The 24,156-nt window shown below is 43.6% G+C and overlaps 1 protein-coding gene across 1 annotated transcript in view; it reads left to right on the top strand.

Moving 5' to 3' along the window:
• The window catches only part of ANO6 (anoctamin 6), an 83,363-nt gene extending 73,280 nt beyond the window's left edge, over nt 1-10,083 (top strand). The window contains exons 18-20 of the mRNA XM_065679999.1: nt 2,896-3,092; nt 3,554-3,659; nt 4,610-10,083. Of these exons, the coding sequence (XP_065536071.1) occupies nt 2,896-3,092; nt 3,554-3,659; nt 4,610-4,816 (510 nt within the window). The 3' untranslated portion in view covers nt 4,817-10,083. The remainder of the gene's footprint in view (nt 1-2,895; nt 3,093-3,553; nt 3,660-4,609) is intronic.
• The last annotated feature ends 14,073 nt before the right edge of the window (nt 10,084-24,156 follow it).

The raw sequence follows: 24,156 nt of genomic DNA, 5'->3' as shown, positions 1-24,156 counted from the left end.
GTCTCCCTGCAACTTCAAGACACAGTAATATATATTTCTTGTCAGCCAAAAACACCTACTCTGCATGTAAATATAAATAACACGTAATTTTCACCTCACAGTGGCATGTAATGCTTAAAAACAGGTTTTGAGAGTGCACGCCAACTACATTTGATTTAAGCTAAAGCACAAAAAAACCTCTTACCCCTGAAAATTTTAAATGAGTTTATTTTAGTCTTAGGACACCTCTCTTTCTTTTCTCATCAGCCAAATTAACTTCCTCTCCATTGAACTCAATTATAACAGTATTCTGGAGAACCAGATATAGAGCTTGGACAGAATCATAGAATGGTTGGTGTTGAAATGGACCTCTGGGGATCATCCAGTCCAACTCGCCTGCCAAGGCAGGGCCACCTAGAGCAGGTTACACAGGAATGTGTCCAGGTGAGTTTTGAGTGTCTCCAGAGAGGGAGACTCCACAGCCTCCCTGGACAGCCTGTTCCAGTGCTCTGCCACCCTCGAGGTAAAGAAGGACATGAGGTTTTCCTCATACTCAGGTGCAATTTCCTGTGCACTGGGTTGTTCCTGTTGCCCCTTACCCTGGGCACCACTGAAAAGAGTCTGGCCTCACCTTCCTGTCCACTCATCTAACCCACACGTTTTGACCACTTTGATGACCATGGTCTCAAAGTATTGTTTCTGCAACTTTTATCTTAACAAGAGTTTAGCTTCTTGGGTACTGCAAAGTAAGCTAATTCAAAAGGCAAGACATTAGGATAGCATTCATCATTTGGCAGTGGTGCTACCTGAGGTGGGGTGGATCTTGCACTTTTTTCAACTCCCTGCACTTTCCTTTCTCTTTGTCTTCCCCTTGTTCTTGTCTCTTGTGCTGTGCTGGTACTAGTCCTTTGACAGACATTAACCAGCTCTTATGCTACTATTATCACTTAACTTGTTCCCTTCCTCTGTCTCATGCCCATACAGTAGCTTTTTTCTGCACCTTTTAGGCATCTATGTCTAAGCCTCCCTTCCCCCATGATCCCACTAGTTCCCTTCTTCACACCTGCGTCCTCCATATCTTTGCCCTGGCTCCTCCCATCCATGTTGGGCTGATGCCAACCTTATGAAGTTCAACCATGACAAGTGCAAGGTCCTACACCTGGGCCGGAGCAATCCCAGGCACAGCTACAGACTGGGCAAAGAAGAGATTCAGAGCGGCCCTGCAGAGAAGGACTTGGGGGTGCTGGTCGATGAGAAAATGAACATGAGCCGGCTTCAGTGTGCGCTCGCAGCCCAGAAAGCCAACCGTATCCTGGGCTGCATCAAAAGGAGCATGACCAGCAGGTCGAAGGAGGTGATCCTGCCCCTCTACTCTGCTCTTGTGAGACCTCACCTGGGGCATTGTGTGCAGTTCTGGTGTCCTCAACATAAAAAGGACATGGAACTGCTGGAACAAGTCCAGAGGAGGCCACGAGGATGATCAGGGGACTGGAGCACCTCCCATATGAAGACAGGCTGAGGAAGTTGGGGCTGTTCAGCCTGGAGAAGAGAAGCCTGCGTGGGGACCTAATAGCAGCCTTCCAGTATCTGAAGGGGGCCTACAGGGATGCTGGGGAGGGACACTTCGTTAGGGACTGTAGTGACAGGACAAGGGGTAACGGGTTCAAACTTAAACAGGGGAAGTTTAGATTGGATATAAGGAGGAAATTCTTTCCTGTTAGGGTGGTGAGGCACTGGAGTGGGTTGCCCAGGGAGGTTGTGAGTGCTCCATCCCTGGCGGTGTTCAAGGCCAGGTTGGATGAAGCCTTGTGTGGGATGGTTTAGTGTGAGGTGTCCCTGTCCATGGCAGGGGGGTTGGAACTAGATGATCTTGAGGTCCTTTCCAACCCTAACTATTCTATGATTCTAAGATTCTATGTTGTTAGGTGTTTTTTTACGTTTTAATGGGCTAAAGGCTTCTGTTTCAGCCCTGGAGTGCAGTTTCATGCTCTCCAGATGTTGGGCACCCAGATGTTGGTATGAGTTGGCTGGGCAGCCTCTTGCTAGGCACTCAGCTGCAGATCTTGCCAGTGGAAAGTCTTTCTCACAGGGAAACCTTTTGAATTTGCAGTAGCAGAGGAGGAGATTGGATTAAACATAGTTAACCTGTCCTCCAGAATAGGATGTTTTGGGAAGTTCATGAGTTTAGAAAAGCTTCCCACAACAAACCCACGGATCCAGTTTCCTACCCAGTTTGTGACCAGCAGGCTGAGTAGGACAGGGACTCTCCTGGGAACAAGATAAAAACAAGTGGTCACGTCATATGAAAAACAGCACTATGCAGCTGCCACTAAAGAAAAAATTAGCTTGGCATCAACAGCACTTTCCACATGTAGTGACATTGAAACTTATGAGGCAACAACTGCCAAGACGAATTGGGCTGGCTAGCACGTCAGAAAGAGTGGGATGTTCCTAGGGTCAAAGATGGATCAGCTATATATATAATTTATTTAATTCCTTCACTCAGACCTCAGGGTTCCTGGTGAAATTGATTTTATATTACCAAAGGACTCCTCCTTTGTTTCCATGAGTTTCATCAGGCAGGATTTCTTTAAGCATCTCACAAGCACATCTGATAGCAAGCACGTTTGCTGGAGGTTACCTTGGAGTAGTTTAAGGTGAGTTTGGCTGCTGACCTCCACTGCATGCTCATGAGGAAAAAATGGATTGCAGTGTAACTTTTCTAAGGCATCCAGCACAGCTAGCATAACCTAAAAATTGTACAGAGTGCACATTCCAGAGACAGTGTTTTATGCCCATGAGTAACTATGTGCTCATTTACGGAGGGAACCACTAACTGGAAAAGTACATATTTTCTATTAAGGCATATTTCTTAAACACTGCTGTGCTTTTTTGTCTTCTTTTTCTGAAATGCAGGCTATGATCATTGCTTTTACATCTGATATGATTCCTCGCCTGGTTTATTACTGGTCCTTTTCAGTCCCTCCTTATGGGAGTCACAGCAGTCACACTATGAAAGGGTATATAAACAGTACACTTTCTGTCTTCAATATATCAGACTTCAAGAATGCAAGCAAGCCGTTTTCCCCGTGGTTTGTAAACCAAACATGCAGGCAAGTGTCAAATAACCATTCTTTTCCAATAACAAAAATAAATACACTTGTTTAATATCTAAATCATCTAGTTCAGTTAACAATATCTGGTGGGAAATGTTAAAACACAGTAAAAGCCAGCATATTCTGAATGGAAAAACTGACTGAAAGTATTCACCCGTAAGTTTGCGCTACTCAGAAAATTCTGACTTTTATTTTGGCTTTCTAGTAATTGATAGTCTTAACAAAATAAAAAAGGCACTTTAAAAGTTTTCTAATGATTTCTTAATATAATGGCAAAAAAATGACGTTTCAGCCAAATATAGCTTATTCTGCAGTTAGGATTTTACCCATTACGGTAGTTACGTGCAACTGCTCCTGGATGCATTAAGCAGGGACATGTCTTGCTCCATCCTCTGGCCACAGTGCCTTACTGCAATGATTCCTGAAAATAGTTCCTGACATTCCTCCGTTGCTTTCAGATACCGGGATCTCCGCTACCCTCCTGGTCACCAGCACCAATATGAGCATAACATATACTACTGGCATGTCATTGCAGCCAAGCTGGCATTCATCATTGTCATGGAGGTAAGAGTATGAGATTTTGAGCATTACATATCTGAACTTCTCTTCCCTCCATGCAGAAAATCCTTCAAAGACATTCTGTCCAGGCACGGCTATCAGAGCTGGTGATAACTGCTAACATGGGCAAGAGCTTGGGAGATGTAAATTAAGTGTAGCGCCATTAGAAAAAGAGGTCTGTGAAGTCATTAGCTCAGCTGAGGATTGCCCCACATGTTTGCGGGTTCTTTTCTCAAGAACTGTTAAACTATTTTTAGCATCAGAAATAGAAGGGACAGTTACACCAAAAATATTTTCACATATGCTTAAACAAGTTTGTGCACAGCCTCATCAATGCATTACATGATACATATTCACCAGCAGAGTGAAACTGATAAAGATGGTCAGTGCAAGAGATGAGTCTCCAGGTGAGCATCAAAAAGTAATTGCTCATTCCTCTGGAGCTACATCTGGGTTTACGAGAGATGAGAGTCAGACCGAGGTGACGGGAGGGGAATATAGGGCCTGATCTAAGGACTACCAGCGTCATCAGACTCATGCAACTGCTTAGATCAGAATTCTTGTGGCAGAGAAAAGTCCATTGCCCAGAATCATTTGAACAAGCCTAAAACTATTTGAAAAGAAATTGTAACCAGTATTACCATGGAGGGGAGAAGCACTGGGTACCGTGGCTCCCCCAAAGCAGACAGAGAAGTCCTTGTTAAAGCCAGGATTAGAAAATCAGAAATTCTTGTTTATCAGACAGTTATTCTATTCATTAGTCATATCTGCTTTTTAAGACACTGTTTCACCTTGATGGATACTGGTACAGAACCAGCTTAGAGACTTAAGAGATAATGTTACATTTTATTTATAATAATAATAATAATAATAATAATAATAATAATAATAATAATAATAATAATAATAATGTCCTGTTCAGCCTGACTGACTTTTTTTATTTTCACCTTTCCCAGCATGTCATATATTTTGTGAAGTTCATTATTTCATACTTAATTCCGGATGTATCACAAAAGACCAAGAGCCAGGTCAAACGAGAGAAGTACCTAACACAGAAACTCTTGCATGAGAACGATCTCAAAATTGTGAAGAAAACTATGGGCAAAATAGCCCACAAAATTATCCAAGGAGTAGACAGCACTTTCCGACCTAAAGCTGACTAAGTACGTTTTTATATGGAATAACAGTATTTAGCCAACTAATACCTGTCCAGGTATTACCAATAGCTAACCAAACACTTTGGATTAATTCCCTTTACTAAGCATTGTTTCTTGCAGCTGTTACCTGCTCATTTACCTCTTGCCCTTGGACAAAAGCAACCACTGCGACCCAGATAAGAGCTACCAATTTTTTAAACAGCTTTAGTAGGACATACTTTTTTAACATGTGAAGATGATAAAAATTATGTATCAACTCAAGACGATGAACATTAATTCTGAAATACATAGAGTGCTTTCCACTTTGGGCAAGAGCTATTAGATCTCTTCTTTTGACTTGAATAAAACCTTAAGAACAAGAATGATTTGTTGTAAGAATAACATCATGCCTTCTGTAAGAGTTGTGATTGCTTGCTAATGCAGACCCCAACTATAAAACGAAGAGAAAAAGACAAAACACGGAGGAAAAAGAAGGAAAATACAACTCAAAATCATATTGTTAAGCCATTGAAATTGACATACTAAGCGCTGTTGTGTGCTACACTGAATTAGCTATGCATACTGAGACTTAAATGGATAACAAGATATTTCAATTAATCATGGACCTGGATCACAAGAAGCAGCAGGACTGTAAGCCCATCCTGTTCATCAATCTCTCTGTAAACAGGAGAACTGCCTTTAAAATCAATGCACACAAACTGACTTTACAGCACTCCAAGTGAGTAGAAAACTCAGGCATTTTATCTTTCCTTAGTCAATGTACTTTCATTAGTTCACTTGCCCATTCTGCTCTCAATGACCAAAGCCTTGAAGGTCTCCTACCTGTAACAGTAATGGGTGTTAAACCCCTAACAGTAATGAGTGTTAAAAGTCTTTTCATGTAGTAAATCAATATTTGTGGAGGGCTGTCTTTTGTGTTTCTCCCACACTGTGCCTTTCCCTGAGATTTTGACACAGGAAGAATGTGCAGCTGGACTTGTTGGGATACAACATTGCATGATAAAGTGAATTCTGACAAGACCCTGAATCTATTGAAACTCAAGATTGGAATGAACCATTTAATATGCCTTAACCACGTTATGAAGCTTTACATAACTAGGAAGGATGTTAGAGGTGTGGATGCAAGTGCTAGAGCCATCAATCATCTTCAAATTAGGCTGCAGATCTGCTTGGCTATTTTGGCTCCTGTTGCAAACTGGGAGATAGGGAATTACAGATTAGGCATGTATGTAGAGCTCTGCTTTGTGTCTGCACCAGTGATATTCCAGGTTATCATTTGCTTTCTCTTTTAACAGCTTTAATGGACCAATTTCTGAAATCCTGAAAATCAGAATCTTGTTAAAAAAGCAAAACTATGTCCGTACTCTAAACCAGGTGATTGCTGTTGCATTTGTAATTTTGTACTCTTCTTAAATGTGATAGATATGCAGAACTTTTTAGTCAGATTATTCATATAGCTTTTTATATGTTAAGAAGTTCGTTTGCAGAAACTAAGTAGCATTTATAAGCATTTTTGTTCCATTAATAATGAGAAGGAATCATACATCTGAATTTTGCACCAGAACTTCCAGATACTGACTGCTGTGTACCTCAAGCATATCCTTTGAATCAGAATAACTTAGGTTGGAAAAGAACTTTAAGATCATCAATTCCAACTGTTAACTAGCACTGCCAAGTCCACCACTACACCAGGTCCCTAAGCACCACATCCACAGGTCTTTTAAATACTTCCAGGGATGGTGACTCAGGCATTTCCCTCGGCAGCCTGTTCCAGTGCTTGACAACCCTTTCAGTGAAGACATCTGAGGCCGTTTCCTCTTGTCCCATCACTTGTGACTTGGGAGGAGAGACTGACACCCACCTTAGCACAACCTCCTGTCAGGGAGTTGTAGCCAAGGACAAGGTCTCCCTTGAGCATCCTTTTCTTCAGGCTGAAAACCCCCAATTCCTTCACCTGCTCCTCATAAGACTTTTGCTCTAGACCCTTCACCAGCTTTCTCGCTCTTCTTTGGACACTCTCCAGCACCTCAGTAGCTCTCTTGTAGTGAGGGACCCAAAACTGAAGTGCAGCCTCATCAGTGCTGAGTACAGGAGGAGAATCACTTCTCTAGTCCCGCTTCCCACCCTATTTCTGATACAAGCCAAGATGTTATTGACTTTCCTGGCCACCTAGGCACACTGCTGGCTCATGTTCAGCCGGCTGTTGCCCAATATACTTCCCACCATCAACAGGATTTAACTCCATTCACCACCACTCTTTGGACCCGGCCAGCCAGCTGCTTTTTTACCCAGCAGAGTACACCCGTTCAAGCCATGCGCAGCCAGTTTCTCCAGGAGAATGCTGGGGCAAATGGTGTCAAAGTCTTTACTGAAATCTAGGTAGACAACATCCACAGCCTTTCCCTCACCCAGTATGTGGGTCACCTTGTCACAGAAGAAAATCATGTTAGTCAAGCAGGACCTGCCATTCATACACCCATGCTGACTGGGTCTGATCCCCTGCATGTCCTGTACATGCTGGGTGATGGCACTCAAGATGATCTGCCCCATAACCTCCTCCAGCACCAAGGTCCCCGGATCCTCCTTTCAGCCCTGAAGACATCCTTGTAGACCTCCTGAGTGGCCTGCACCTCCTTCCAAAAGCCATAAACTCCTCTTTCTCCTGAGTTCCAGCCAAAGCTCTCTGTTCAGCCAGGCCAGTCTTCCTCCCTGCCAGCCCGTCTCTCAGCACATGGGGATGGGCTGCTCCTGTGCCTTGAAGATTTCCTTCTTGCAGAATGCCCAGCCTTCCTGGACTCCTTTGCCCTTCAGGCTTCCCCCCAAGGGGCTCTATCAACCAGGCTCCTAAACAGGCCAAGAAAGTCTGGAAGACCTCTGGAGATCTGAGGTAGCAGTTCTGCTGAATCCCCTCCTTGCTTCTCGGCAACATTTAAACTAGAAGAGGTAGCACATGAGGGCGTCCTCTCAGCAGCCATGGTACACAAACTTTCAACAAGACTTTGCATGATTACATGGAAGAATGTGAGAGGAAAGCTTGGTTCAAAATCAGGGAAAGATGAAGGAAACTCACATAGGTTCCAGAGAACCACTTGCATTCCTGACACCGAAGGACCAAAGCTGACTTATTATAATGCCCAGAAAACTTTGTGTAGGTACCAGCTGAAGACGAAAAAGAAGATGAAGGACAGAAACATAAGATAGACCATCACAATAAAAGGCAGTCAACCAGAGCAGCAATGGGACCAGTGCTTCTTTGCAGAGGGGACTCTACCCTTTACAATTTGATTTGATCTTGCTAAAATCATGACAAGTCTCTAATTCACCAGGAAATTGTGCAGATGGACAAACACGCAGAAGTTTCTAAACAAGACAGCATTTCTTATCAAAATGCATCCTCTCAACACTGGTTTGACCTTTTCCCCGATCACAGGAGGTTGGGGTTGGAAGGGACTCAGAGGTCATCTGATCCCATCTCCCTGCCATGTAGAGCAGGCTACCCAGATGTCCAGATGGCTTTTGAATATCTCCAAGGATGAAAACTTCATAGCTTCCCTGGGCAACCTGCTCAAGTCGTCTTCACAGTGAAAAAGTGTTTCTTCATATTCAGAGGGAGCATCCTGTGTTTCAGTTTGTGCACATTGCCTCTGGTCCCGTCACTGCACAATATACCAAACTTCGGTTTAAAACAAACCTCTGTCAAAAAAAACCTGTTTCATAATACAGTTTTAGTGAAATACTGCGGGCTTCCCTGGGCAAACTTGACTTGGAGCTTTGACTTTTATCTTTGAGCTGGTCCTCCACCATTTGCATTTGTGTTCAGCTGAGAGATACCATTTTCTTTCCCCCATCAGTGATCACAACCCCAGTGTGCCTTAAATACCTTTCCAGGTATTGCTCTTTTCAGGTATTTGCTGGACCAGGCAAGGAAGCATCCTGTGGTAAAGGGGGGAAAATGCAGACTATTTCAAGTAGTTACTAGTCTTAAGAAAGCATTAATTGCCCTGTTTGAGAGGTAAAGAGAGTGGGAAACAAATGCATTGAAAGACCTGCCTGGGGTCACACTGTGAGCCTAATTTTCAAGAGTGCCTGGTCTTCCACTACTTATTCCTGTGGCCTTTCTCACATTCCCTTCTTTTACACCAGCTGGAAGCATTTCCTAAAGGGAGAGTTAGCCATCAGTGTTTATCTTGAGAGTTTATATTCCTGCCTTTCAAATAGGAATTAAGAACATGCTACATCAGCGAAGTGTGTATACATATGACTTGGGCTCCTCCCATCATAAAATCATAATCAGTTTTGGATGTGTTTCCACGTTACCATTTCTGTTCAGAGCAAGAGTGTGCTTTTGAAACTAATCTTCCACTTTCCCACTTTCTGGGTAGCGCTTCCCATCATAGACCGGGCTCGAGGCGCGTGGGCTGAATTGTTTTTGGTTCAAATTGAACCAGAAGGCAGGTTGTAGTTATGCACTTAGTGGTCTCTGGCAGGTACTTAGTCTGGAGAGCTGAAACCAGAGCTAGGATGAAGAGTGCAGTGAGTACTGCATGGGCATCACCTAGTCAACATCAGCTTTTTTGCTCCAGTGACTCTGAAGCACCACGCTCCCTGCTAATGTAGCTGTAACATTTAATTTCAGAAGACAATATATCGGGAATTCAGTTCAGTGTGCCATATGCACAGTGTTATCCACAGCACAGTTTTGAATGAGAGAAAGAAGAGGAAAACCAACAGAGTGCCTAATAATTGCATTTTAATAGTTTGATTTAAGCTGTGCAGTTTCTGTAGCCGCTACCTCCAAATGCTGAAACGTGCTCTGCTTGTAGGCAGGGAGCTCTGCAGAGGCATCAGAACAAAATGCTGGGGCTGGGGGGCAGTTGCCACCATATGAGTACTTGTAACTTTATTTTTTTTTAGGCCAGGTCACTTTAACAATACCTAAAGATCTGCTTGAAGGGAAAATTAACATTACCTTTACACTATGAATCAATTTTACTCTCTTTTTTTACACTTGATATGTAGGCCAGACTCTTACTTTGTACAGGTGTGTTGACTTCAGGGTAAATTTTGACCAGTGACCATTTGATTGCCTTAACACGCACCATAAACTGCAGACCATTGCCACTAATGTAGATTCTGTGTATGTTAATAAAATTCAGAATGTAAAAAGGTATTTTTTGTATTTTTTCTAAGAATGTTTGCTGTTAGTTCCTCAATATTAAAATTTCCTTGTATTTATTGTCATTAAATAAAGTCTATTTTAAAATAGCAATACATCTGATGTTGATTATGGTGTTGATTGATGGATGGACCACTCGGTGGATAAAGAACTGGCTGGATGGCCACACACGAAGAGTTGTGGTCAGTGGCTCAATGTCTGGCTGGAGACCGGTAACAAGTGGTGTCCCTCAGGGATCGGTGATGGGACCGGTCTTGTTTAACATCTTCATCGCTGACATGGACAGTGGGATTGAGTGCGCCCTCAGCAAGTTTGCCGATGACACCAAGCTGTGTGGTCCGGTTGATACGCTGGAGGGAAGGGATGCCATCCAGAGGGACCTTGACACGCTTGTGAGGTGGGCTGATGCCAACCTTATGAAGTTCAACCATGACAAGTGCAAGGTCCTACACCTGGGCCGGAGCAATCCCAGGCACAGCTACAGACTGGGCAAAGAAGAGATTCAGAGTGGCCCTGCAGAGAAGGACTTGGGGGTGCTGGTTGATGAGAAAATGAACATGAGCCAGCTTCAGTGTGCGCTTGCAGCCCAGAAAGCCAACCGTATCCTGGACTGCATCAAAAGGAGTGTGACCAGCAGGTCGAAGGAGGTGATCCTGCCCCTCTACTCTGCTCTTGTGAGACCTCACCTGGAGCATTGTGTGCAGTTCTGGTGTCCTCAACATAAAAAGGACATGGAACTGCTGGAACAAGTCCAGAGGAGGGCCACGAGGATGATCAGGGGACTGGAGCACCTCCCGTATGAAGACAGGCTGAGGAAGTTGGGGCTGTTCAGCCTGGAGAAGAGAAGGCTGCGTGGGGACCTCATAGCAGCCTTCCAGTATCTGAAGGGGCCTATAGGGATGCTGGGGAGGGACTCTTCATCAGGGACTGTAGTGACAGGACAAGGGGTAACGGGCTCAAACTTAAACAGGGGAAGTTTAGATTGGATATAAGGAGGAAATTCTTTCCTGTGAGGGTGGTGAGGCACTGGAATGGGTTGCCCAGGGAGGTTGTGAGTGCTCCACCCCTGGCAGTGTTCAAGGCCAGGTTGGATGAAGCCTTGTGTGGGATGGTTTAGTGTGAGTTGTCCCTGCCTATGGCAGGGGGGTTGGAACTAGATGATCTTGAGGTCCTTTCCAACCCTAACTATTCTATGATTCTATGATGAGCATTGTTTTTCCAGGAACAATACTGCTGCTCCCAAATACCACATTTAACTTATTACAATATCATCCCCATCTAATTTCCATATTCCTCCTGTTTTTCAATCTTTTTCCATTAAACTGTTACTAGTACTGAAATTTATCTCCTGTTTTTTCTGCGTCCTCTAGATGGAAGTCATTCCTTTCAACACGAAGTCAATGACAAGGACCATTATGTTCTCATACAAATAAACAGTTTAGATCTTTATACCCCCTTACTCCTGTCATGATAAACCCTGTGTTATGTTTCAGAGTCATCATTTATTTCTTCATCTGGATTGAGACTGTGATGCTCCCACCTCCAGGCATTCCACACTCTGTGTCTCTCCCTGCCAGCCAACCACTACTTGAAGGAAATCCTTTCCTAAGACTTATAGAACAGGAAGGTTAGACAGTAATTTTAAACAGAGACCTTCTTTGCACTGAGTGTGTTGGTTTTATTTCCCATAGGGATTTCCAAGATCTGCTTTCAGGAGCTTTATGATAGCTGTGGAAGCAGAGGTGCTACCACTTTCAACCTGTTTTCTGCTGACTAAGGGCTATGTGTCATACAGATGCCAGTACCAAAGCTGTTCTGCTGCTCTTGCATTGATTTGTAAGAGCGAGAATAAAAGAAACTTTGTGATGAAGCATAATAAGGGCTATTTTCCTACAAGCAGAAGGATATAGTATCATCGTAGTCCAAATATAATCTAACCTGGTTATTCCCAGCAGTCCTAGCACAGAGTATGGAAGTGCACATGTGAACATGTGTTCTTTACCCTTTTTCAAGCACACACATGCACACGCTGATGGGTGTTCTGCCAGCTATAAGGAACATAACTCCCAGCTTGCCTCACACTTCAAGATGCTCTTTTCCAGTGAAGAAAAAAAGTCTCTGATCCCGCTGTATCAAGATATGTTATTATTCTCCATCAATATGTAGGCTAAGCTGAAGAGAAAGAAAAAAGAATACAGACCCCCAAGAAAATCCCACTGCATTCCATGGTGCAGGAAGCACAAGCCAGGACACCAAAAAGCCACATCTAGCATATAAAGAGAGAGTGTACAGGGGAAAATCAAAAAGAAACTAACATTCTTGAACTGTGCAACTTGAGGGAAATTACAGCCAAACCCAAAGCATTAACACACAGTATCAGGTATTCCTATTTTAATAGATATTCATGTAGCATCCATGTAAGCTTCTCGCATCATTTTTCATCTTCTGGGTGGATGGCACATAACAAGAGGCTAAATAAGCTGTGCCGGGAGCCGCAGCCACTTGCAGCTATCGCCTTACCTCCCCATTCTCTGGGATCCCTTTTGGTCTCCTGTTACAGCTGCGTTGTGCTCATTCATGCAGTCACTTTCTAAACCGGTCTGGCTGCTCGCAGTGAGCAGAATTCCATGTAAGCCTCTGTGGCAAGGACACAGGATCTGTGGCAGGATCTTCGCTTGCTGGAGCCTGGCAGGCTGGTGGAAATAGTGACCAATACCCATACTTGGGCATTCAGCCCTGAACACCCATCCCCTCCAGCAAGGGTCGATTATGGTTGGGATTTGTCACGCGGGCTTGACAGAGCTGAGAGCATCCCAGCTACCAAGAGGTGAGCCAGGGGTTAAGGTTACTTGTCCTGTGAAAATACTTTGGTGTCCTTGCCAGCATAAGCAGGGGGGCTCTGCCTCCTCCCAGCACTCAGGGCTGCCTTGTGCCAACCCCTCTGTTTGTGCAGCTGTGTGCTGGGCAGGGCACTGTGGCTGTGCTGGCACAGGTGCCTGTGCTGCCTAACGTGCAGTCAGCTAGGTTGGAAAAGACCTTTAAGCTCATGAAGTCCAGCCGTTACCGCAGGACTGCCAAGTCCACCACTAAACCGTGTCACTGAGGGCACCATCTACATTATTTTGGTGGTGATTCCACCACTTCCCTGGGCAGCCTGTTCCAATGCCTGATCACTGCATGGGTGTCTGTGGTGGCATGGCCAGCCCAGCAGGTCGTGCAGGCTGGGAAGTGAGGAATGGGGCAGTGGGGCAGTGGGGCAGTGGGGCAGTGGGGCAGTGGGACAGTGGGAGAGGCAGCCCAGCAGCTGAGCAGCCTCTGGCCCAAGAAATCTACCAAAATGCCACCAAATGTGCTCCTCATCCCGTGATTATTTTAAGGAGAGTTCAAGAGACTTCCCTGCCTCTTTGAGCTGGTTATCCAGCTGCAGGAGCAGGACTGTGCCTTTAAGATTCCTCTGCACAACTGCGAACAGGCAGGGCTGGTCTTGGCACCTGGTCCAGGTCCTCTGAATACCCCTATTCAGGGTAGTTATTGTGCCTTGAGCTCAGGCTTCACCTGAAGCCAAGTGAATTTTCCAAGTTCAGACATGCCCTCTGGGTCTTCATAACTTTATGTAGAAGATTATACAGACAGCTAGACTGTATACACTTATATGACCTTAAGCTGTCATCTAAGTGACCTTATACACTGTCCTAAATGTAGCTTTGCAAAGAATGTGGCCTTGTTATTTCTGAGATTGCCAAAACGTCACCTGGCCTCTGAAAACCCCAGGATGAGCAGGGAGTTTTGGGATGGCAGCCTGCAGAAGACTACTGTGCTGCTGGAGACAGAGGTGACACCAGATGGGGGTATTTGCAGTGGGTTTAGTCCAGAGGCAGAGGTCATGGGGCGAGGGTGACAGCAGCTCCATCCTGAGCCACGCATCCTCCAGGTTACAGCTCTGAGAGCTATGCCAAAGCAAGAGCTGAAAAATTCCTGCCATATCTGCTGTTAATTAGTAACTGTTTAGTTAGATCTGGGGAAGGCAAAACCTGATCTGCCTCTTGCAGAGCACCCTACTTCCGTATTAACAATAGGTTACAGACCTGGTACAGCTTTTAAGGAGATATTAAAGTATCCCTTTTCTTTTTTCCCTCTTAAAAAGGTGTATACAATAGGCACAATGCATATTATATCACTGTGTTCACACACAACTACAAATAAAAGACTGCATTGTGCTCCTCATAACTTAGAACACTAACTGGGAGGCATAAATACAAAACATAAGCTGAACTGATTTTCTTTCCTTGTCAGCCTGCTCCCATATTTTTTTCTCCAGTGATCTGTAAGGGGAAAAAAATGTCACCATCCCCCAAGAGGAGACATTAACAAATCCTTTCTTATCTTGCAGCTAAATAATGACATCTTATTGACAGTGCAGCAGAACAAACAATGTCTTATTGAAAGCTCCAGTGCTGGAGGATTTGGGCTGTCCTCAGGACTTGAGACCAAGTAATGAAAACAGGTTTTGCTACTAAATCAAAGACAATGACTGCTCTAGTTCTCCAATGGCCTTTAGCAGTCCCAGGCACACAGAAGGTGTGCATAGCTCACCAAGGTATCAGCTGTACTACAAACCCAATCAAGTACATGGACCTCACTATAAGAAGGATGCCCAAAGCCGAAGGCAGTTAAAGCATGAGCTAGGGTACATATGGGAATAGTGCTGGAACCCTTTCTGACTGCTGTTCTTGACATATGCATGGAACTGCATTTCCAGGCCCATCCATTTTTTACAACCCAGTTTAGCCTTATCAGAGTCGAAGGTAAGTATTTGTTGATTTCTGTACCTCATCAAACTAACTGAACCAGCTGTGGACATTTTTCATGAGCAAACACGAGTTGATTTGGGTTTTGTTTTTCACATCTCTGTATGATCATCTTAAAATTATTAATGTACCTTTGCTCTTTAGCTGGATTCTCCTTCTTTTAGGCTCCTCTCAGCATCCTGTGGGTAAAAAGAGACTTTTGCAGATCATGTGTCAGTTAGGTCCATTGTACGCATACAGCTTTGTACAAATGGAAAATCAGTCAGACAGCAAATGTAACTGTGCCTCTCAAATACATCCAAGCAAAGGGGAAACAGAAATGCAGTAAGCAGATATGTTGTAGAACTGCAGCCTACAGTTTCAACTAATCTAAGCCACCTCTGTCACAGTTCAACCACCTCCCTGTGTCCCCAAGCAAGCTTTCCTGCACGTTTCTCCACCATCATTTGTGTTCTGTGTTCATTTGACACCCTGGAGAACCAGCTCAAGATGCAAAACTGAGGGAGACCTAAATGAAACCATACAAATACTGATCATTCTTCTGACAGTCTAGCACACTGAACCAGCTCATTGAGGGGCCAGATGGACACAATTATGTGTTCATGCTGGTGCATGGAAAGAGCAGGGCGCCGTGTCACAGCACAGCAGGGTAGGACAGCAGGACCCACATGGATTGCTTTAAACTTTTATGGACCCACATGATGGCTGAAGAGGTGCAAGAGGCAGATGAGTGGGCCTAACATATTTCTGCTACCGAAAGCGCCCTCACTCCCCCTCTCTAGCAACCTTCACTGTGCACTTCTGCATGGCATCCCTCAGGCTCTTTGTGAAGACAATTCACCAACCTAGCAGAAAATTGCCCCCATTTTTACCTATTGAGTTCTGCTGCGGATCAGTGAGTCAAACCAGCTCATTACAGATCCAACTAGTACCAGAACCAGTGCAAGGGTGAGGGAGCACAGAGTCGAAACCTGCCCTTTCAGAGGTGATGATGTATTAGATCAGGTGAGCTATCCTCAGCCTTGCATGGGGTGAACTGCATCTCTCACAGCTCCATTACTGCATGGAAAAGTAACTTGACTTGCAAATGCTTTTTTTCTCCTTATTTGTGCATTTACAAAGCCAATGTGTCACATTTGTAGAGCACATATATAATAGACTAAGACAGAACATGAACATACATTAAGAAAGTGCCCCATTTATCAGTATTAAATTTAACAGATCTCAGATTAAATACAATTTTTATTGTTGAGTAAACAAAGATTAATATTAAACCATGTCTGTGCTAGAGTAATATGTGATGTCTTAACTTGTGAGTATGCATCTTCTAAATGCAGAGCTGAGGCCGGAAGGAAAGTGAGAGGGGCCTGGATCCAAACGAAGCTGAACATCCACCAAGGCTTGGCTGGGAGGATCCTGGAGGGCCTGTGAAGAAGCAAGGCTTGCTCTCTGAAGTGGCTTCTCAGAGAGATGCTAACAAAGCTGGCAAACAGCTGGCTCAGGAAGACCACTTCCATTTTCCAGACCTCTCCTCAATTAAAGCTGACTTTTAAGGAAAATAAAAACTTCTGAAATATTTAAATAGACTTTTTAAATAGAGAAAGAAAATTCTGCAACAACCAGTCAGGACATTCTCAGTGGTTCTCCTCCCGTATTTGCTACTATAGCTTCTACATGGCTGCTGGTTCTCTATGACACTGTCCTGGGAGATCATTCATGATCTAAAAAGCAAGAGGTGAGCTGAAGATTCAGACAGTCAAACCCAAAGAGACAGCCTTCGGCATGGTGGATAATAGGCTCTCCAACTTTCCTCTTCTTCGCCCACAAACTAGATATAAGCATGCCTCAGCCTTGACTCTGGCATGGATTGCTTTCCCCACCTCCAAATTGAGGACTGCCTGTTGCATGCACATGACCTAATAAACATACTCTGATTCATCTTGCTTTTACAAATCTTAGAAATCCCTGATTCACCCACTCTGAAATCCCAAAACGAGTCACATTTGTGCAAAAATTCCCAAATCCTTGCTTTCTCCTGTTGCTTCTGATTTTCACTTGGTCTTGCAAAGAAAAAAGACTGACTATACTCACACTGTAGCTTATGATCAAAATGGCACCAGGGCAGTTCTTCTCTGTCCTACTCATAAGAACACAGCAGCACCACATCTAAGTCCAACATCTCTCCCCAGTCATCCTCTGACATAAGCCTAAACACTTAATACTCTTTATCTTACTATCCTTTTTTACTTTATCTTTTCAATGTGACAGGAATTTCATCTCTTTAAATATAAGCATTCTCTATCTTTAAATGCCAACAGCCTTATCTGGCCTGTCTACAAATAAGTTGTTATGAGAGTGGCTTACTTTCATTTCACAAATGATTATCATAGCTCCAGAAGTATGAAAATCACACAAATTAATGTGTTGTTCTTTGCATTGATTTCATTTATTCATGTTGCCTGCCCTCAAGTAGGATTCTGACTTGAAAGGTCAGGGTGTCCTGTAGATAAAATTTTTGATTGTCCAATCCTGGAAGGGTTAAAAATTGCAATCGCATCATCTGAAAATGTAATTTACTACCTCAAGAACCTTCACTGTTGAATTCATAGACTCCTTAAGTTCACATTATCTAATGATTTATCCTCAGTCATACTTCTAATATGTGAACGGAAGCATTACGCTTGGTCACAGTTTGTAAAACTTACAGGTCAGTCTAATCAGATCTTTTCAATAATTCCAGCTGCAGGAACATAAAATACATCACAGTTCTTCTTGATGCAGACAAACAACTTTCCAAGGAAAAAACTTCACATCCACAAGCAAGTATGATGAATACCGCACACACTTTTTCCCTAAGAAAACCACTGAAGTTGTTCGCACTCTACACTTTCAAAGCATCTTCTCAGTTGATGGCATGTTTCCATGAAGGACAAATTTCTCTAACAGCCTCTGGAAATGAACCTTGCAAAAAGATCTGAAAAGCCATCTTTGGTCTGTTTTCCTCTTTGGATTTGACTGACACAAAGGTCAAGAAGGTGCATCTCCCTTTAGTCATGGTGAAACAGAACATTGGTGGATTTTTATCTTCATGAAATAAAGACTGCAGGGCAGATGATCACAATTACTAATGAGCTTCATATATATTGAAGAAACAACTGAAGTGTCAAATGGATTCATCTCTAAAATTGTGGTAAGTAAAGAAACACAAGAAAGGACACCAGTGATATGATGAACAGTCCCATGCCTTGCCCTTCTATAGAGGATCCCATCTCTAAGGTGACACACAAATACATAGTGCAGGATTTATTTCCTTTTTTTACTTTTTATTGTAAAAAACTATATTAATGAATATCTCAAGTAATGGCTGAGAAGGCAAACTGTACTTTTAGGCTGGTGCTGATCTTGGTGGTTATACAAGCCCTGATGCCTCCCTGGCCTCTCTCCACGGTCAAAGCGACATGGCTGTGGTCGGGGCATTCCTCCAGCCTGGCTCGTGGCACCATCACTTACAAGCACAGTAAGAGAAATGGGCAGTGAGGGCTGAGGGAAAGGCAAGTCACAGAGCTGAGTTTCACCTAAATCAGCATGATAATCACATTTCTTTGCAGAACACTGTCCTGAACAGAGGTTGTTCTTAGCCTGATCCTTAATAAAGGGGATAATAGCTCATGAGAACAGCAGACACAGGAGGTGTTTCTAGTCAGCTTTTGTTCTTGTACTTGGCCAGTTTGTGTGCAGCCTAAGGGTATAAATAGAGAAACTATAGAGGGGATTAACAGACTTTCTTCCCAGCACAGCTCATGTGCCAAAGCGATGACTCTATTAACATTGTTTTCTCTGAAAGGTTTGTTTCAATCAGAAGCACAAAGGCACCAAACTCTTTCCTGAGACCCCTTTTCTCCTCTGAGGAGGAGCAAGACTTCAGTTATGGATCTAAATACTTTGGTGCTTCTTCCATCTGGAACAACCCAACCAAATTTTCGGTGTCCCATTTGCAGACGATCATCAGGGACAAAGTATCTGTGAGGATTTTACAACCCTACATGCTCCATATCAGCAGAGTCACTTTTTAGCATTTATTTGATGAACAGGCTCTGAGTGACAGCTCTGGCATTTCACTTACCTGTGGGAAGGAGACAGCATGTAAAACTTCTCCTGTGTACTGTCACCCCAACAGAACGTGATAGAGGTTGGGGTAAACAGGGATTTAAAGGCTAAGCCTCACCTCCCCAAGTCTTAGGGCTTTGGAGCATAGGCATCTATAGCTATGCAAGCCATCCTAGAATCCTGTTGTAATTAACAGAGAAAATCTGGCACTTTTCAGGTGTGACCCTTCTGATCCATTTTGATCGACACTGGGATATAGTAAATCACATGGAGGTAAACGAGAATTGGCTCAGCTGTCTTCAGGTGACCAGGCAAGGTTGTATTTCTGCTTGTGTTCTCTACCACACATGGACAATTTAATTTACTAAGCACCCAGCTTCTCAGGTTTTCTTCGTTTGTTTGTTAAGCACAATTTAACCTTTGTAAAGCTTTTTAAAAATGAAGTATTCCCTTTTAAGGGATAGGCCTCACACAAACATACATGTCACGGAGACCGTGGAGAGGCACAGCAGAAAGTGCAGTGACTTCCCATAGGGTGAACAACATGACCACATCCATCACTGGAGGAGCAGCAGGACCTCGCTCTGCACTAGGCACTTTATAGGATCCACCACAACGTTTGCACATGTGATTAAATCTGATCACAAGTTTAAACAACTCTTTGGACCAGCTCTAGGCTCCCGGCACACCAAGGACAGAGCCCTTGCAGTCCATGGCTAGCAGATGTATCGTTAAACAACTTGAAAAATTGATCATCTTGATTTTGACCATCCATGTGGTGGGCAAGGTCTCTCTTGTGTACCATAATCAGCTGTATGATCCCATCTGATATGTACAGTGCTCAATTTAAGCAACTAGAAACAACAGTCTGCATGACAGGGTAATCATTCAGCTCGGGTGCCTCATGCAATGCTGGATGAAGGCAGAGAGCCACTAAACAGCTAAGTGTGAATTACTACACCATAACTCAAAGTCAATGGCATCCTTTATTAATCATTCATAGAGCTGTGTATTATTAATATATGCAGAAACAGCTGCCTCTCTTTCTGGTGGAATTTGCTTTTGTGAACAATTTGGAGGTGACCAAGGAGATGAAGCAGCAGAAGCCCAGCAGAGCTTCCCATATGAGGAGGAGAGCTATAGAAATAGCTAGGTAGATGGGTCTTTCCTTCATTAGGCTGTTTTTAAGCACACATGGACCAGATCCTTAGCTGGTATAAAAGAGTTTGCTCCCACTGCGCCATTGCAGCCAGATATATTGATACTCTTTGAAAAGGTCTGGCCCACGATTATTTAAGTATAAAGAAATAATCCCAACACACCTCAATTACAAGCCCAAAACATACACTGAGTGTGCAAGCTCACTAAGCAGGACATGTGATGCACCGCAATAACAGTAAAACTTGAATGTTCCTCCTCAAGACGTGGTACCAAAGTGCTTTTACTGCTGCATGATGAATACATTACAGAGAAGAGGCTCTATTTGTGTGTTTATTAAACAAATACTGGTTTCTTATTCACTGGTCCATATCCTTTGCTTACCAACACATTACAGCGGCCTTCTAGGACTTCTTCCACTTGAGGACTGAATCTCTGAACCACTCTGGAGGATTAGGAAGCACTCTTGGTTTTACAGAGGTCAGCTCCTCCTAGTTAAACACCTGATTTCATAGCAATGTTCATAAAAGCATTTCCCATCATTTTTTTCTTCTCAATCTATTTATGGGTCTGCTGTCCGCAGCACCTTCCCATACAGCAGGAGGAGCTTGTCTAATCTGCTAACATCATTTGCTCCATGCAGCTTTAAGGAATTAATTAACGACCTTGTATCTACCTTTAAATATAAGCAAAAAAGAAAAGAACTTTCTTTTTTTGCAAGAGCTGAATGGGAAATATTTTTTGTCCCCTGAGAGTTTCAAAGAGTCCAGACTGGTTTATATTTTACAACCCCAGGCAAATCCAAGACCTTGGGAAATTTCCCACAGACAGATTTAAAAGCCTGGAAAAGGCGAGAGTGAAGCATTTTCACCTGGGATTTGGGGAAAGCAGACTGAGGTCCCTATGCCATGACAGTATAAACTGATGCTGTTAGAAGAAACTCAGAGTCCTTCCCAGCTAGCTCTTATCCCAGCTACCATTCAGTACCTGCCAAGTTTGAAGCCAGGGAAGTCTGATCTGAGTCAAAGCCTTCAGTATCCCAGAGTGAGCTTGGACACTTACACAAGGCAGGAAGAGGAGAAATGTTCCTCCCCCCTTCTCCATTCCCTCCTCCACCACCATCTCCTCCTCTTTCCTCCCAGCTTGGACCAGAAACACTGTACTTATGCCAAGAGTCTCTCTGCAAGGATTTGCGTGTATTAATAGAAGAAAAAATACATACTTCACATTAACAGATTAAATTCAGATTATTAAGCATAGTGATGATAAAAAAGAGTAAAGATGTTCACTCCATAGAAAGTGTGTGAATGAGCAGAAATTTATGTGTGTCTATATATATATGTTCATATTGATCTATAGATCTCATGATGTAAAAATTAACATACATCTACAAATCCCTAAGACCAAAGTGTTGCTGCTAAAATACATCTAAGTCCATAACACAGAGCGGGTAACACAGGCCTGCCTTCTCCTCGCTTTGAAATTTGACTGAAATAAAATAATCCAGATTTTATGTGACCATTTCCTGTGAGTGACATCAATATATGCCTTGAGAGCAGTTATAGTCCAAAAGCTGGTACTGGCTAGAACTGAAAACAGAGTTGATTTTAAGATTAATTTTGCTTTTAGGCTGATTTTTGGTGCTCTGTATCTGTCAATAACTGTGTTTGGGTTTTATCCTTCCTGGGAGGTTGCCTGGATGTGCCTTATATATTTTTTATAACTTGTAGAAGGGTGAAGAAAAGTTCCATCACTTTTTGCATCAATCAGCAAAAAAGTTACGTGGATGTTAAGTGTTTTCTAAGATTCACGTTTGTAAACTGCTGGAGGAGTTTTTAGTTAAGACACATGAGTGCTTTGGGGTCTGGATGTTAGGTATGTACCAAACGTGACTGAACAATTGTCAGGATTATGAATTAAGAAAAAGCCCAATACACAAAGAATCTTGCAATTAAAAATAAAAGACTTGGATGCTTACATCAATTACAAAGGTATGCACTATTTTCTGATACACAGTTTACAGTCGTTACTGATGGTTTAGCTTAGATATAAAATGAGACGTATGACACCGCATGGCATGAAGTGCTGATTTGCATTGCTTTTTAAAGACTGGGTTTATTTTAAAACCTGTTTTCATCACCTAGTAAAACCCGACTCATTTTACTGATAGAAGCACAAGTATTTTCAGTTTTGGGAAGCATCAGGTCAAAGCATGGTCCTCTCACAGCGAACAGCAGCATGGGTGCCCGCAGAAGGAGTGGGCTGCCAGCTCCCACTCCACCCTCCAGCACACTATGGATGTGGCTTGGGGTCAGCACTAACCACTAGCATTTTTAAATGAGGAAAAGCAGAAGGGAAGTGCTCCAGTGCCTGGATTTCCTTTCCATGAGTTACGGCCATCTGAAGTCAAGTTTTCAGTTTAACTATTTGTTTTTTTTTAACAAACTTAAGGTCCCATCTGTTGAATTCATCATTAGCAGCTTATGGCTAGCATAGGTTCGCGTACTTCTCCCAAGTAACAAATGATAGGACAAGAGGTAATGGCCTCAAGCTGCACCAAGGAGATTTAGACTGGATATTAGGAAAAATTTATTCACCAAAAGGGTAGTCAGATATTGGAACAGGCTGCCCAGGGAGCTGGTGGAGTCACCATCCTGGAGGTGTTCAAAAACCATATAGACAAGGCCCTCAGTGATGTGGTTTAGTGGTGGACTTGGCAGTTCTGGGGTAAAGGTTGGGCTTGATGAACTGAAAAGTCTTTTCCAACCTAGTTGATTCTATGATTCTGTATGTGGGATCACAGCCACAAGACCCAATACTGCAAGTTACCACTGTCCTTCCAAGCTCCCAGCCCAAGACAGAAACCCACCATGGCACCCCATTTACCACGGCAGGTGGTGGGAGCCCTGTCTGGTACCACCGCTGACATCCCGCACTTGGGTTTCCCCCATCTGTCTTATCTACAACACCCCTGAGCTGTTTCTGAAGGCTTCCGCAGTGCCGAGGGCTGTGTTTGCAAGCTGGTTTTCTAACCATGCACTGTACTGCAAGGGGAACCAGCTCTCTGGGAAGCTTTTCAGTCGTCCTAGATACAGCTGACTGGGAACTTCTCAACAACACCTATTTCTCTTCAGGAAGAAATACCAATTCATCAAAAGGGAAACCCCAAGCAGAAATCTGCTGGTGGCAGCAGAGTGGAAGAAAAGAAAACCAACTTTTTTTCTCTTGCGAAGGTGGGATTTCTGCTGAAGTCCTAAGAGACAAACAGCCCCAGCCCTGCACCCAGCACCCTTATCTGAGACAGCTCCACAGTGTGCAACATCACCTGGAAAAAGCAGCCTGAGGTTGAGTCTCCAAACCAGAATCCAACCGCAAAGCCTCACCTGAAGCCTTCACCAAGCAGTGCAGTGGCCCCACCACCTCATCCAGCCTGTGCTAGGATCTGAAACACCACCAAAACCAGAAACAGGAGTAAAGAGTGTACAACCCACCCTCTTTCCAAGGCTGGTGATGGGGTGGCTGAGACCACATGCATTTGCTGCAGGCTGTGGTGGGGTGAAGCCAGCCTCTCCTCAGCCCTGGCATCTAACCTTGCTTACCAGGAGGTGTTTTGGGGGTTTGGTTGTGGAAAAGTCCCCTCCAGTGTCCAAGGTACCATTTGCATGTAAGGCACAACACGTGTAGCAGACGTGTCTCTCGTCAGTATTGCAGTGAATAAGATTGTAAATGGACTTACTCTAAGCTGTGTGACTCATCCAGAGCCAGGCACCACATCTTTCTTTTTCCCAAACTCAAAACCAGGAGGCGATGAGAGACTTGGCTGCTTTTTCACACCTTTGTGATCTATTTCTTCAGAAACATCTCTCTAGGACTAGTAAATGGTAATTTAATGGGCTGTTTCCTCCAATATCCACTATTTTACCAGCTAAATGCAACACAATTTACCGGTCTGAGGGATTAAGAGCGATTCCTCCTTGTGTGAGGTAAAGCCTGTAAGTCACATTCCACCCTGTTCATCATTTAAAGGTTCGGTATGGAGCTTCACTGAGCTTTCAAAAGAGAGGATGAACAGAAACAAGGCAGCAACTGAGTTATTT

The sequence above is a fragment of the Lathamus discolor genome, chromosome 1, assembly GCF_037157495.1.
Source record: "Lathamus discolor isolate bLatDis1 chromosome 1, bLatDis1.hap1, whole genome shotgun sequence".
Lineage (NCBI taxonomy): Eukaryota > Metazoa > Chordata > Aves > Psittaciformes > Psittacidae > Lathamus > Lathamus discolor.
Note: the sequence above shows the minus strand (reverse complement) of the source record. Positions and strands in the feature narration are given on the sequence as shown.